We start from the raw sequence: 16,329 nt of genomic DNA, 5'->3' as shown, positions 1-16,329 counted from the left end.
TCCCGACAATGAAAAGGCTTGAGATGATCAGTGGGCGACCGACCGACCGCAGGAGACAAGTTTTATTTCCCGTATACGCGAATTGAGGTTGTGTTGTGGCTCCCCTCCGAATTGGTGTCCTCCCGTGCCCCATGTCAAACAGCTGAACGTCGCTGTGCAGCAGCAATGCATTGCAGTCAGAGCTCGCAGCCAAGTCAGCTAGGTTCATTGAACCTGGCAGATCAGACCAGTGCTGCTGCTCACAAAATTAAGCTGCAACCTCCGAGCAATGAATATCAACTCGACCTGAGCATACGGCGGCTAATGCTTTTCCGCCTTTTTGTCTCGAGTTTACGCAAACAACCCAACTTTTCAGTTTAGCGCAAAAGATTAGGTCTTGTTTAGTCTGACGGATTTGAACGGATGGGGAACCAACGCGATCGAGAATCCACGAGAATCAAACGACAAAGAGGGAGGTGTTTGTATCGGATTCTAATAAGAATTTTGAAGGAAGGAGAAAGAAATAGTGCGATCTTCGAATTTCGAAAATAGCCCGTTTCTGTTTCTGTCAAACGCTCGGTTCTAAAACAACAAAATAGTGTTCTGTTCTCTTGCGATTGATCTGATATAAAGTGATGGTATTTAAAAGTGTAATTAGATTGTTAGTTAATATTGATCAGTTTTGGTGTTGAGCTCGGTCGAACGGTTGATGGTCATCGATTAAAGTGAACGTTCAGTGTTGCTTAAGATTTAGTTCTGTGTAAACGCAAGCGTGAGTATATTATAAACCAGACATTTCCGAAATAGATTGATATAGATATTGGATTATAATTCGCAAGCAACAGCAATGAATTTTTTTGTTTTACGTTTCGTCTGCGGCTCATCACTGTGTTAGTAGTTTATACTGAACTGTTAGCGCAACTTAGCAGTTCAACATAAATCGCTAAGCAAAAATACACTCAATGCTCGGACGAAACAATGGGCCGTATGAATAAAATGTAAAGTCTGTTGTTTGTAGTATATTCTCAAAAACAAAGTCCACAGAGTATTACGCGGTTTGGCATGAATAAAAAAAAACAAGCTCGAACATGTAGTTAATGCTACTTTCGAATTTGAGCATTTATTGCATGCCGTATGGACACGGAGCCGAAAAGCTGGAATAAGCATGCACAAAGTAAGAAACGTATGTATGCTGCAAAAATGCCACTTTGTTTGATATTTCTACTTCATTTTATCAGCATACATACGAATAGCAACCTCTACAGCTACCTACCGCAAAATTGTAGTAAACACTACATGTCCGAAAGTTGTTGTGTAGAAAGTCTCTGCTTTTGACAGAAACGTAATTCACATGTAGCATTTACTACCGAAATTCAAGCTTGCTACGTTTTATTCATACGGCCCATACAACATAAATGTATTTTCTAGCGTCATGAAGTTATTTTGTCCTGTACACTAAAAGTCGGTTTCGAAGTCAGTTTTTGAGCCAGTAGTCATCGCATCAGTAGAGTCATCAAATGATGTTGTGAATCAACGAATTGCGATGAAATCTGATACGATATTTTCGTTTCGGCTCTATGAAGCAATATCGCAGTAAAATATTTCTTCGAATATGCAATACTGCTGATATGGAAACGCTGGAAATTCTAAGCGAATGTACAAATTTTCATCTTACCAATGCACACATCAATCAGAAATGCCAAAGAACTCTCTAACTACTGGTTTTCAATATATGAGAATGATGAAGTTGGCTGGGTTGGCTGGTTAGTGTATAATGTCTCGCAAGCCAGTTGTCGTATGTTCGAGTCCTGACATGGAAGAACGCGAGCGCACTTTGGAAACATGTTAGACTATGCTGATGCAGATTATGTTAGCATATTCCTAGCAGTGTGTGTGTGTGTGTCGATCTTGAAAAATTACTATAGGGGGGAGTACATGAGATTTCCGAAATTGAAAATTTTTGATGTCAAACGTCTTAGAATTGCATGAAACGTCGAGATTTAGTGTTAACAGTAATTGGAAGCATTATTTGTAGGCTTGATATAAAGACAATATTGAAGCATTTTCAACTAACTCTGCGAAAATACTCAATATATTCCAACTTGTGAAGAAACTAGCTAGTAAATGAGCATATAAAATTACTCACAGTAATAAAAATGATACACGGTTAAAAATCCATTACCGATGCCATAATTAAGAAATTATGAAAATCATTGCTCCAGTATGGGGAAAAAAACGCTGAATACTACACTTTTCAAAAATCAAAAATTCGTTAGATTATTTTCCAAAAAATTGACCATTTAATAAAACGGCTTTCGATTAAATGACCTACTTTCATACGACGATGCCTAAATATAAGTGATTCTACTAGAATAAAAAAAAAAGGATTGAACCAACAACAATAGTAGTTGCGGAATGTTGATATTTTGAGATTAAAATGTGGGTGTCAGAATTCCTGGTTGGCGATTAAAAGCATAGAGTAGTATATCTTCTTAGTATATTGATCGTGTTCATTATGCAAGCTTTCACTTCTTCGCTTTCAGTTTTGTAACGGTGCAAATACATACAATAAAAACTGACACTAACGACACAAAGGAAGAAAATTTCGGAAATAGTTTTTTGGATGCTTCAGTGCTGCTTTAGCTAGTAAGCCACAATCGAAATTGAATAGATTTGAGCGCGTTTTTTTCTGATGAGAGTTTATTGTGCCAGGATCACAGAGGTCCCAAAACTTGGTGCGACTGTCCTTGGCAGATGCTGCTAATCCTGTTAGCGAATAGTTGTATAAAACAGCAGTTCAATTTCCACCTAAGCATAAAAAAGAAAAGATTGAGTTTTGACCATGTTTTTTTCTCTTTACTGGTACAATTTAACTGTGACTCCATCAAAACCGTCGTCAGAGTTCGAGAGAGGCAAGCATGCGAAATGATTGTCTTTCTTGATGTTTGCAGATTCCCACAATTTGGAAGAAATTCCTATCCATGAGTTATTTATAGTTATCCTACACAACTGAGAATTTACCCATAAATTGCTGATTATATTTCCGATGTTATGTAGAAAAGAATGAACAATTTATTTTGAAGCAGTCAACTTGCAATAAGTGATCAGCAAGTTAATCAAAAAAATCAGCCAATTTCAGATGCTTGTCGTAGTACTGTCTTTTACCTCACACTCGTTCGTTAATAAAAGCATATCCCACATCGATTTGGAAAATCTTTTTTGAGAGTGTGGTGAAGGTAAAGCAGCAACTAATGTGAATCCGTATTTTTTTCGTGTTATAGTTTCTAGACAAAATCTCTTAATTGCGAAAGAGATTGATAGCGGATCAATATCATTTCACCGAATAGGTTATTTTGTCGAAAGGGTGATTTTGTCGAATCAATCATACATTACGTCTTGCTTTGGTGTATCTATTTATATTATCTGCCTACGCTGACGCTTGTTTAGATTTAACTAACATATAGAGTCTAGCTTCTGTAGAATCGGGCAAGATTTTTGCAGATCTTATTAAAGTTTATTGAATATGGTTTTACAACTTCTTTTACAGATGTATCTGCTGCTTTTCTCAATCGCCCTGCTAACCTATGTAGTGTGGACAATTCTTGACCGCCGAGGAAAACCCCCAGGCCCACTGGGCTTACCGATAGTTGGATATCTACCTTTTATTGACCCGAAAAAACCATACGCAACCCTTACAAAATTAGCTAAACAGTATGGACCCATCTACAGCCTTCGGATGGGTCAAATAGATGCCGTCGTGATAACTGATCCAGATCTACTTCGGGATATTCTCAAGCGCGACGAGTTCACCGGTCGAGCTCCACTTTATATTACCCACGGAATCATGGGAGGGCACGGTGAGTTACTCACGATCTAAGAATTCCAACACTGATGCCATTAGTTGGATCTGCAGACATTGTACATTTTTTTATTTTCTGAATCATCTTCTGGCGGCTACAAGAGTTCGGTTTTTTTTGCCGTACCACGAACTAATGATTTACACTAATGTCGGTTTGTGGTCCCTGTGGTGAGATAAACATTCTCGCCGAAATGCGCCGGAGACCCTGACGATCAGCGAACATCAGCGCTGCTGATCGTTCGCATTCACGAAAGTGAAAATGATGCTGAATGAAACTGAAATTACGACCTACCCAATAAAAGAATGCCAAGATTCCGCTTTCAACCTGAATTCTCGATGCTTGATTCTTGATCATGGTCAGGCGGAGGGAATAGTAGTTTTTGTGGGTAGTTCTGATTTATGACGCATCAGTGAGCAATTTGCAATTTTTTTTCATTTTAGTAACATTTCAGATTTCATTCAATATTGAAGAATATCGTAATTTTAGAGTAGACTGAATCGATTAACCGATAGATTGTATGTTAAAACTAAAGAAAATGAATCTATCTTTTAACACAATCCTTCCAGTATGCGTGCTATTTCCGGTGCAATTTAGGCGCTTTATTCGTGTTTCTTTTTCATTCTCTCGAGAACGATCAATTTTGGAAGTCGGTTGAGTTTCGTAGCCAAAAATGCAGCCTAACTTAAAACAGCACAAAACATACATTTCCAGGAATCATCTGCGCAGAAGGTAATCTGTGGCGCGATCAACGGCGTCTTTCGAGCGAATGGCTACGCAAGATGGGCATGACTAAATTCGGTTCGCCGCGTGCAACGCTCGAGGCTCGTATTGTAGCCGGTGTGAATGAACTCTTACAGGTATGGAATTTTTCGATCGTACCCTCCTTCTGGTAGCTGCAGCCCTACTTTTTTTTGTCAAATTCCGTTCTTCTACTTCCAAGAATATTTTTAATCTTAAATTGCCTTTTGCTTTTGGTGCGACCTTCGTTCGCAGGATTTGAGAAACGAATCAAGGAAAGTGTTTGTCTTTGATCCTGCACCGTTTATACACCATATTCTAGGAAATTTAATGAATGACCTCGTGTTCGGACTGACGTACGAGCGAAACGATAAAACCTGGCTGTATCTGCAGAACCTTCAGGAAGAAGGCGTCAAGCATATTGGAATTTCCATGGCGGTTAATTTCTTACCATTTTTAAGGTAGGATTCAGTGTATATATATATATATATGTGTATATCGAAGATCAAAGCAAAGATTAATGTTTCTTCTCGCTTCCATTCTGACCGCTTGACTTCTTGTGTGTTTGTAGACATCTGCCCTCTAGTAGAAGAATAATTGAATTTTTATTAAACGGCAAAGCAAAAACCCATAAAATTTACGACTCGATCATTGAAGAGCGACGTAGGATACTGCTAGGAAGCATTGGTATTGAGGTCAATGAACTCGCAAATGATTGTATTTTGTCGAACTTTGTGCAGGAAACTCGACGTAGGAAAGCAACGAACCGTCCAGAACTAGCGTTTTGTAGCGATGTTCAGTTAAGGCATCTTTTGGCAGACCTTTTCGGGGCAGGTGTTGACACGACGTTCACTACTCTACGGTGGTTGATACTATTCCTCTCTCTGAATAAAGATTGTCAACGGAAATTGCGGCTAGAGCTTTCTAGTCATCTTCAGTGTGAACCCACGTTGAACGATATTGAAGCTTTGCCATATTTACGAGCCTGTATAGCGGAAGTTCAACGATTAAGGACTGTAGTTCCGCTTGGAATTCCACATGGAACTGTTTTGGTAAGTTTTAGATATAGTACTATATATGCATTGATTTTTCGAATATAGGACATGTATTGGTCTAGGCAATAGTAATTTTCTGCTATATTTTTTTTCGTTGCTTCAGGACACAACAATCGCTGGTTACAAGCTGCCCAAGCAAACGATGGTGATACCGATGCTGTGGGCGATCCACATGAACCCTCAGTTATGGTCCGATCCCACCCACTTCAAACCAGAACATTTTCTGGATGATTCTGGACAGTTTCAAGCGCCGAATTACTTCATACCCTTTCAAACCGGAAAACGCATGTGTTTAGGCGATGAACTTGCCCGGATGATTCTGTTTCTTTATACGGCGCGTCTTTTCTGGCACTTCGAATTAGACATAGTAGAGAAACCTTCGGATTTGACGGGAGTTTGCGGAATTACTCTTACCCCTCCTTCATATGAGATACACTTTAAGGAAGATCTGCTCAAATAAAACAAACAACAAACTAGTTTTCCTATAATTGATTTTGTTTATTCGTAAAACTTGTCCAGCCGATAACTGATTGTCATCAATTCTTGGTGTTGACTCAACAGTAAGGCTAGGATTAAAACAGATGTTCTATAAATAATCACATTACATGTTCTTTAATATTTTTAAACTATCAATATTTTGTAAGATCTAACACTGTAGAATCCGATTACACATTCATTTCTCTCTCAGTCATTCATAAAAACAAATTATGGTCTTAATCTACGGAATCCGAATACTTCCATTTGGCACGATTTTCCACATATCGGGGTGGCGTAATTTGCATTCTTACTTTTGTCAGTTTTTACGATTCACTCCATCATTCCCTAACGATGTTTTTAGAAATTTTTGCAAGTGAAAAAATAACAACGAAAGACACAACGTACTTGTTTGTAAGATTAATTTGAAGGCGACGAACCTATTTATATCTCAGATCTAAGTGTTTATACTGATTCATTTACTTTAATGTGTTTTAAATGCAAACTCAGGGTTCAGCTTTGCAAGTAGATGCTGTGATCAGATGTGTAAGCTTGAAGGAAGCAGTAATCGTCCATTTGTTACAACATAGTTTACCAGATATGAAGGCTTCCTCAGTCGTTGCATCGTATTATCTTGCTATCGTATTATTAAATAAGGCTTTATACTAAATTTTCCCTATACATACTGTGGAAGAGCGCTAAGCCGATGTAAGTACTCGAACATCAGTAAGCTCAATTTCTCAATCGTTTTGTTATTTCATAACAATTATCGCGTCAATCTCGAGACAGGAATTTATAAAATTTAATTAAACATATGAAAATTTGACTTTTCATATCATTCGTATTCCTAACTGCTACTCTGACATACGAAAAATAATAAATACGTACTATCCATGCGGAATATTACGGAAATAAATGTCAACATATTTTTGTATCTAAAATTTACTGAACACATATTATTTTGGGAGGCAACGATCATGTTACTGCTTGTCCATTGTTGTTGAGCACTGTGTGTGTGCTATTTACTTTCTGTCTTAGCTTATGATAAATACACGATTCTACGAAACTGTACAGTAAAAACCAGTTGACCATCGTTCGGATTTTTGCTGAACTCAGCATGTTGAACACGTTAGGCACGTGAGTTTTCTTCAATTTTTCATCTATACTGTTTACATTTTCTGTGTGTATGTGGCTGTGGTTTTTGTGTGCACAATTATGTAGTAAACCATTTTGTTTTCGTTCAATGTGTTGCTGGCTCCCGCCATTTGTACCAAAATTGTTCGTTGTTCTGTTGAGTGCATCATTAACATCTATTGTAAAATTCAGTGCATGTATGAATAATTAACTGTCATTAAAATGCGATTAAAAAATGCGGATTGCCGTTTTTATGACAATACAAACAAACTCAACGTCTTAGAAGGACGATTCAACAAAATTACTATCCGAACAAAAAACGCGTGACTAGTTAGTGTACTTTCGATTCAGTTGCAGGCACTCAAATTATTTTAATTGTTCACTGCTCCGCCATGGGAGGTTTCTAAAGGAGTTAAGGTGTTCAATTTTCGTGTAGGTAGTTTTTTTATCTTGTTAACGATGTAAAGCATAATGTTCGTTTTTTTTTGTCATTTTGCATGAAGCATAGGAACATACCGTGCTCTTGAAGCCATATTGAGCCGTTCAGCGCACCTAATAAACTCCAATGTTGCGCACTCTGTCGAGGTCAGCATTCAATGGTCGTGGAATCAGTTTCACCCGAAAGGCTTGTGGACTGATAGTAACACCGATGATACCTTTCAAGCTTGGCATTGGTTCGTCTTCTGGTAGTTCGATAGTGAATGTATGCATAATGGAAGCAAAAAACAAGAAAAGCTCCATCCGAGCCAGTACGTCTCCCAGACATCGGCGTCGTCCAACACCGAATGGAATGAAGAATTCTGGTTTGTGAACCTTACCTTCAGCGTCCAAAAAGCGGCTTGGGTTAAACTCTTCTGGTTTATCCCACAAAGTTGGATCCATATGGACACTATTAATCAACGGCACCACATATGAACCGGCTGGGATTGTATAACCATTGATAACGACATCACTATTTGAAAGAAAGAAAGAAAAAAAGAAACATATAATAATATCATGAGATGGCAAATAATGATTCAAGTTAGCTCTCTAGCCTTGTCTGTCGCATAATGCGCAACACGCATTGTGGTAGACCAACCAAAAAAAAAAAGGAAATTTGTCTACACATGAAACTGAAATAAATTGCTAGTGCAGAATATAATTTTCAAAACATTTGCTGCAAAAGCTCATGTCATCCGTATAGTCCGGAGTAAGGGAATTTATTCTTGCAAACAAGCCTCCATCGGTTTTTCAATGTTCCATTTTTTTTCATTCTTTACTCAGCGACGAACGATCATGTTCCGACTAAGAATCGCGAAAGAAATACTTTCACTATCGTTGACCGGTTTCTCGACAACCCCAGTTTTACCAACAGCTGTATCGAGGAAAATAAAAAAAGAGCTAACGTTCTCCACTTAAACGATCATCACAACAAACGCCCAGCAATGTTGCTTTTTCCCCATCTTTTACATCGTTCTTCCAGTGGGGTCCGGCCCGATCAGTAGCAAGATGGGACACGCCGCCAACACATAAAAAACGGTCAGTATTTCGTAGTTCTTTACAAGAATTCCCGTTAAATCACTCGATCGGACCATGCCAAGGAGGTAGACAAAGAGGAAACGATAGCGCAAAAAGGCGGTCGTTCAGAACCGGACTATGGAAAGTACAACACCATACCATACAGACCAGACATCAGCCGACCCGGAATGAGTAGCTTCATTCATCGGACCCACCTATGGCGCGTATGTTGGTATGAGTGTGTTACAAATCGTTCTTGGCGTGTTCTCTCACTATTTCTCTGAGCGTCTCCCTTAACCATGGAGGGGACAATCTCCTTGACAATTGGATCGTGAGAGGATTCCCTGTTTTCTGTGCCAAACTAGCTACTCCGAGTGATTGACAACCGTGGCCTTTGCGACAACATCAAGAAATGCATCTCTTATCAGTATGGAAACAAGAAAAGAAAAAAAAGTGGTTTTTACCTTTTAGGAGAGTGCGTTGTGGCCAATGGTACGATGCTGGATATGCGCATTACTTCCAGTATGGTGGTTTCCGTTATAGGCAGGTACGGTACATCTTCGATTTTCGGCAAACGATTGCGACCCACTACCTGATCTAGTTCGTCCTGAACTCGTTTCATCGCATCCGGGTGGCGCAGCATAAATACGTTTAACCACAGCAGAGTGGTTTTAATCGTTTCCATACCCGCCGAGAAGAGATCGGCAATCACCTGCATCATTTGGATTTCTAATGGATAAGAAATTTAGAAAAAAATAGGAAGATACACACTATTAAGGTTGTGTTTTTATATTAATTTGGATTTGTATCTTTCGCACCATGATCTTTTCCTTCAAACAGTAGCGCATCACGTCCCTCTGCTTTGGCCTTTTGGATCTCGTCTAAATAGGCATCCAGGATGTCTCGGATGTGACTGGCATCGAACGATTTCTTGTGTTCATCTATCACCTCCCGATAAAAGTCGAACATCTCCTGTCGGTTCTTTGCGATCTTATTTTTCGCATTGATATTGCCAGGAAGGTACTGAATTTGAGGAATATAATCGATAGTGTGGATTTCACCAAAAAGACGCATTCCTTCCTCGATTAACCAATTGAAGCGCTTGAATTTCGGGTCCTCTAGAGAGAAACGCACCGACATGATGATATTGCAGATCACGTTGCTCACCGATACGGAAAGATATTTGCTCAGGTCTGTAGACTGGCTGCCGACCTCATTTAATGCTGCCAACAGTTCGGCGACTTCCGTCTGATGATAACAAAAAAAAATCAACGAACCAATGATTAGTTTAGAGTACTATATTATAAAAAATTCAAAATTGTCGCTATTTCTTAAAAGTATAAAATGTGAAAAAAAACAATAGTAATACAAAATACCCTACTCACCATGATTCTATGTTCCATAAGATGCTTTCTGTTTCCAAGAACTGTCATACCAAAGTTTCGAAGTTTTTCATGTAAAAATCTACGTTGATCTTTCCACAGTTGACCTTCACTGTTGATGATACCTGTGGATGCAGTGAATAAGAAATATTTTTGTAAAAAGTGGTTTCTTCGAAGCATCTAAAAAAGTATGTTTAAAAGATAAAGATAAATCACACACACATCACATACACTCTCAGTCAGACCTACGAATTCTTAGATCGTATAACGAGCCAAAACATGAAAGCCGTCTCCGGGGTCCCGATACATATACCTTCCTGTTTAGTTTTTATTCACCATCCTTGCCACCAAAGTATCGGACCATGCGGTTGTGTCGAAGTGTCGGCATGAATACATGCTGTTGGCGGGAAATCTCAAGGCCAGCCTGGGACCGCATCGTTCGCAAAGTGCAATGACTTCAGATCCACGACTGCCGTTGCTGTTGCGGCAGTGCAGTGACGCTATCGGGTGTGGCGCTGCAGTCCCAAGTGGTACGCGCAGAGCAGCAGTGAGAGGTAAAGGCACAGCTTACGTAACCAGTCCAAACTCAAATACTTTGTTTCTGGTTCGTCGGTAGTATGATTGCTAGCTTACCAAAAACCGACCCCATTTTCTAGGACTATTTAATGCAACCGAAAAAGAATAAATACGTGTAAATTCAACAACTGACCGTAGAACAACTGCAAGATTTTTTTTTGAAACAGAAGCAGTGCTCTTCTTTAAGTCGATCAGTTTACTGGGTCGTTATCCCGTACAGCGACTGACGTCAACAGTTTATCAAGGAGTAATGCACTAGACGCAACAGTGAAATAGGATATTGTGCTTATGCAGGTTTAAAGTAAATTTCAGAACAGCTACGAACTTCCTCTCCACTTCCAGCTCAGCAAACAAATATAGCGGTATTATTTCAGCAACAAAGTTGCTACAAATGGGTGTTGCCTGATGACGAAAAGGTAACGTAAGAGTCATATTGCGTTTCGCTAGCAGATTCAAATTGCAATTAAACACGCGCTAAACACCGGAACACGGAGTACATTTCAGTTATACTTTTACATTTGAATGCGATCAAAAACTGTAAATCTAAACTCAACAGTAAATACTACTTTATTCATTAAATACTTAATACTAGTACCATATCGTAGAGAATATGAAACAGACAACAGCATTGCGAAACTATAGTTCGTAATTATATTATATTGAGTTTCAATGTTTACATTTCTTAACGTGGAAATTATTGCAAATATTTTGAGTACATAATTGAACCCCATCGCCACTCTGAAGACTGTGCTCCGCAACGGTCCGAGTTTTGTTTATTTTTAAGCACCCATGACAAAAAGTAATCGCAATCGCAACATCGTCGCCGTGGTTGTTGATATTTATTTACAGTCATACCGTGACATAATCGAGTTTATAGCACTGGCAAAAAAAATGCAGGGAGGGATACTCCGAGGGTGACTCAACTTTACGTGGCGTAAAATGACAAAGTGACGCGCTTCCTTTATTTCGCACTTGTGAAAAGGAGGACGTAATATGACACTTGCATGCAGAAAATATCATGGAAAAAATATATTCGCCACTGTCGGTATGAGAAAATATTTGATTCACCAGTAATGGAACAGAAATAGAAAACCAAAGAATAGTGTGGACTTTACTCTCTTCACATTCGCACAAGTCACCAGAATTGTTCTCTTATAACTATCACTGCACAAAATCACCATACTCACCAAAACCACCGAGTGTCTTTAACAACGGTGAGTGTGGCCGCCCGGTGAAATCTTCCGTCTTGAATGCCTCCCGAATGATTTTGTAATCACTGATCACCACCGTTAGTTGTGCGCCTAGTTTGGCACTGAACAACGAGCCATATTTGCGTGCCAGTTTCATATACTGCGTGTGTTTCTCGTGACCAATGAAGGTGAGATACCCGAAAATCGGTACCCCCCATGGCCCGGGTGGAAGCTTTTTGATTTGGCAAACCAGTCGGTAAAGCCATTGCAGAAATAAAACACAGGATAAAGTGCAGCAAAACACCAAAAGCGTACTTCGCGCTTTGGATGCGTCAAAGAATTCTTGCTGCACCACACTTAACAGGTACGTATCAAGGAACATTTTGCTCGAATAATTCAAACTATGGACCTCGATCAATGACGGATCTTCAATTGTTCAAGTTGAACCTTTCGTTCTTGCATATAATAACGGTTTATCTAACAATACTCTAAAGTCTACTGCTGAGATCAAGTCACCAAACTGAAGATGAAGCTCAAAACTACCAACAGAACACACAGTGCTTGAAAACTGCACAACACAAGAAGATGGGATTCAACACGACTCACTCGCACGAACGTTACGGAACAATTGAAACAGTCGGCGTCGGCGATAAAAAGCACAACTATAGTAGAGTTATATGTCCTTGCTACTTTTATAGGCCCGGCACCTAGAGAAATGCAAAAGTCTTGTGATCTAAGGTGGGGGTGAATGAGAGTAATCCTGAGATGGAGAGCAACAATACCTGAACTTACTGTGAGAGTGAGTGATTGCAAAGGGGAAGGTCAAAACCATGTGCGATCATCACCTATACTACCGTGAATACGGCATGCGATCGAGGAAAGATCGCAGCCAGTGCGTGTGCACTGCACCAGTTGGAATGAGCAAACGCGAAAGGAGCACGTGGAACAATATCGAGAGAGTGAGTTATTATCAAGAGAACTCAAAGAAAGAGAACATTTCTCACCGATCGTAAAGAGAGAAATTGCAGACCTGTAGAGATCGTAACAGGTAGATGATCGCAACAGATGCGACCGGTATTTATGCTTAAATGATCGCTGCAAGAGGCACACGTACTTTTGTAATGCTCTTTCCATAAAAATCATATATTCATATTTATATATTTAACATAGCTTTTATTTGCATAATTTAGGTAAATGGTTGGTTGATTCTGCATAATTTTATGTATTTGTATGATCAGTCGCGAATTAATAAGGCATGAATATCAATGCCAATTGTTTGGCTTGTTTTGGAAATCCCCTTTTAATTTTAAACAAACTAACTTATTTACTCATAAAAACGTGCATATTTCTGTGATTTTTTTTGAAAAAAAGCCCTTTGACCTTTGTATGATTCTTACATTTTCGAGTAATATATATTAAAGCATTTAGAAATATTTCAATGTTTTCTTATGGGGGTCATATTATTACACTTTAGCTTACTTATAATCTGAAATTGAGATTTAACAGTAGGTTTTATAACTGATACCTCTTTATTACAGAATCAGTTAACAGTTTAAATTGATTAAAAAGGATTTATATGTGCGTCTGACTGCAAACACTCACCGACCTACAACTATGGAACCAGAATTCGGACTCGGGTAGCTTTGGTGAAAATTTGCTTATTTCATATTAATTCTTCCAATGCCCGCTTGAAACTTAGTTGGGGTTGAGTTAACGTTTCATTCATTGCTTCACTACTCGGAAAGTTTCGAGTTCAGCGTCTTCAACAAATTTCGCCATCCAGAACGTCCAAATTTGTTTTCGCCTTACCAGTTATCAGAAACATTTGATTGACCTTTACCGTACTCCATATCAATTTATTATTTTACTTTAGTTAACGAATTGTAATGAAATCGAATACAATACGGTTACTTCGGCTCTCAGAAGGAATACTACAGAAAAAATAATTCGAAAATTGTGCGAAAATGCTATTATAGCGACATGAAAACTCGAAACGAATGCACCTTTTTTCATCATACCCTTAAACTCAATCTATCGAACAGAGACATCAGATCTCACTCTTACTAACTTACTAGAAGAAAAGAAGGATCATAGTAGGCGTATGCGTCCAACGCGGAATATTTTTTTCTCTCATCAGTTTTTTCGGGAATTAATGTTAGCGTGCTCTAGCAAAATCAAAGGTACCTAGGATTCGATCGAAAAATCAATACGTCGTTATTCATAATAAGGGGGATTGAAACCTGTCAGATGCTCTGCTATCTGTGTAATTCGAAGCCTTGCTCTCCAGTTCTGTTTATATAAATTTTAACGCAAGTATAAAAGTTATTATGCCTAAACTGTATATTTTGTTTATTCGTATCTGAACGTTTTATCATAGATATTTAGTGTTCAAAATTTTGAAATTTTTTTTACTTTATTACTTTATAAATATTGCACATATCCTTCTCCCTGAAATCAATTCAGATTAATTATTTGTTGAACACTACCACTATACTGCGTCATATAAGATTACTGACTTTATTAGCGACACCATGATGACACTTTTTGTGACCGAATCTGCGTTCATTCAATTCATCGGCATTGACGCTAAGAGAGGTAAATTTCCAAAACGATTTTAAGACACATCAGCATTAACGTCTAGCAACATTGATAAATAGGTTGGATACAAACCAGTGCGGCGAGGCGGAGGTATACTTGTTACTGGACACTGACCCTGAGAGCGAACAGGAATCAAAAGCCAAAATTTTTCGCGCACTCTCTAGCCTATGGCACCAATTATTTCGAATGCGTCCGCCGCTATCATACGTCAGTTTGGACTGCCATGAAATGATTCGAATTAGAGCATACTATTTGACGAGGAGGCCAAGATAACAGATCGTTTATCTACGGTTCATGGAGACGGTCTCGAGGTCGAACCGATTTCATTTTTAACTGAAATAATTTGAATTTCGGAGGAAGTTATAATGTGCAATGCATGAATTTTTCGATGGAATTGATGATTATATTAATATTTTACTGCACTTAAATTATCATGGACTTGTTCCGTCCGCATCTAAAAACAGAACGATTTTTTTCTTCGAAATCTTAGGAAGTATAATCATCAAACCGGAGAGTCATAAACACTTTACGACTAGCAATTCGAAACAATGATAGCATAGTGTCGAGTGCACGAAAAAACAGACTGAATTTGCTGGTGCATCGACCAGACATCCCGATCAGATATCAAGCGTGCATTTCAAATCTGCGAGTCACCTTTCCTGCTTAACCGTTTCAATGGACAGGAAAATAGCATACAGAGTTGAAGTGATCGGGGTGAGTCAAAGTCAAAAATGTCAGACAATTTTTTATTTGGCGAATAGAAAATTCCTTGAGCCGAGTGCTCAGTCAGTAAGCTGCGAAACATTGTACGAGAAAAGAACCATTAGCTCCGGTTGTTGGACGTTAACTCGAACGAATCTTTTTCCCACAGCACAGAGGAACAGATTAGAATGACGTCATGTGATGAAGAAGTTATTAGAATCGGAGAGGCAAACATTTTCGGCTTCTCGTTTGGGACAAGTATCAAAACAATTAATTTATCAGAACTTTAGATCCGTTTTTTTCATATGCAACTTTTTATTAGAATTCTGTTTTTACTACCTTCTCTCTATGTGTTTATTCAATTTGATTTGATTTAATGAATTTTCCGAGCGATATTTATAACTTACAGTTGTTACAGTGTTTGAAATTTATCTCACTTACTTAGCATCGAACATATAGTGGTCATTTAGGTCTTGGTACCAGTTTGTGCTCAAGTGAACATGACTGTTTTTAGTTGTTATACGTTTCGCCTTCGGCTCATCATTACATTAAAAGATTGTGTTAGACTCCTAATGCCACCTCGTGGATCAACATAATTCGCTAAGAAATCTGCATCTCACTTAATTTGCACCAAGTTGATACAGGTAGATTTACTGTAGCCCCGATACCCGATCAGATGGTAATAACAGAATTATAACAACTGGAGCAATTTATTTCAAAAATATTTTGTAACAAATTTTGAAATATTTTTGGCTGGTAAGCTGTTAGAATAACAAAAAAGACTCTAGCAGGAACAAAATCGTAACAGATTTTGAGCAAATTTAACCCAGAAAAATTATATCGCAGCCAACTTTTAGCATCGTTTCAATCCAAAATTGTTGACTGATTTATTTATTATTTATTTATTAAATGAATAATTAATTTAGTGATCTGGTTTCTTCTTTCGGATACCCGATCAGATGCACATAACAAAATCATAACACAAGTATATCAACAGTTGATATGTATAACAATTTGTGTTATTTTGAGATATTTAACAAATGAAAACAGTTGAAAGTTAAAATTTATGATAACAATACAATAACAAAATCAGTTATGATGTTTTATTTTCATTTGCAAGACTCATGATAAAGTTCATTAATTG

At 38.3% G+C, this 16,329-nt stretch overlaps 2 protein-coding genes across 2 annotated transcripts; one reads left to right on the top strand and one right to left on the bottom strand.

The window, feature by feature from the left end:
* The first annotated feature begins 578 nt into the window (after nucleotides 1–578).
* LOC131428943 (cytochrome P450 306a1) lies at nucleotides 579–6,121 on the top strand. Its single transcript, XM_058593003.1, has 6 exons — nucleotides 579–751; nucleotides 3,527–3,836; nucleotides 4,551–4,696; nucleotides 4,833–5,038; nucleotides 5,149–5,629; nucleotides 5,736–6,121. The coding sequence occupies exons 2-6, from the start codon at nucleotides 3,527–3,529 to the stop codon at nucleotides 6,090–6,092; spliced, it is 1,500 nt and encodes a 499-aa protein (XP_058448986.1). The 5' UTR covers nucleotides 579–751; the 3' UTR covers nucleotides 6,093–6,121.
* LOC131428936 (cytochrome P450 18a1) lies at nucleotides 6,110–12,534 on the bottom strand. Its single transcript, XM_058592996.1, has 5 exons — nucleotides 11,883–12,534; nucleotides 10,123–10,244; nucleotides 9,556–9,985; nucleotides 9,202–9,466; nucleotides 6,110–8,192 (listed from the first exon to the last, which is right to left on the bottom strand). The coding sequence occupies exons 1-5, from the start codon at nucleotides 12,265–12,267 to the stop codon at nucleotides 7,793–7,795; spliced, it is 1,602 nt and encodes a 533-aa protein (XP_058448979.1). The 5' UTR covers nucleotides 12,268–12,534; the 3' UTR covers nucleotides 6,110–7,792.
* Between the last annotated feature and the right edge of the window lie 3,795 nt (nucleotides 12,535–16,329).

The sequence above is a fragment of the Malaya genurostris genome, chromosome 1, assembly GCF_030247185.1.
Source record: "Malaya genurostris strain Urasoe2022 chromosome 1, Malgen_1.1, whole genome shotgun sequence".
Classification (NCBI taxonomy): Eukaryota; Metazoa; Arthropoda; class Insecta; order Diptera; family Culicidae; genus Malaya; species Malaya genurostris.
This window is presented reverse-complemented; position numbering and strand designations above follow the sequence as displayed.

Excerpts from the sequence above, each read along its gene's own strand:
- LOC131428943 (XM_058593003.1), top strand. The coding sequence starts at position 3,527 with ATGTATCTGCTGCTTTTCTCAATCGCCCTGCTAACCTATGTAGTGTGG. Across the intron at positions 3,837-4,550 it reads CGGAATCATGGGAGGGCACG|GAATCATCTGCGCAGAAGGT; the intron begins GTGAGTTACTCA and ends ATACATTTCCAG. Across the intron at positions 4,697-4,832 it reads GTGTGAATGAACTCTTACAG|GATTTGAGAAACGAATCAAG; the intron begins GTATGGAATTTT and ends CTTCGTTCGCAG.
- LOC131428936 (XM_058592996.1), bottom strand. The coding sequence starts at position 12,267 with ATGTTCCTTGATACGTACCTGTTAAGTGTGGTGCAGCAAGAATTCTTT. Across the intron at positions 9,986-10,122 it reads TTATGGAACATAGAATCATG|ACGGAAGTCGCCGAACTGTT; the intron begins GTGAGTAGGGTA and ends TGTTATCATCAG. Across the intron at positions 9,467-9,555 it reads GTTTGAAGGAAAAGATCATG|AAATCCAAATGATGCAGGTG; the intron begins GTGCGAAAGATA and ends CTTATCCATTAG.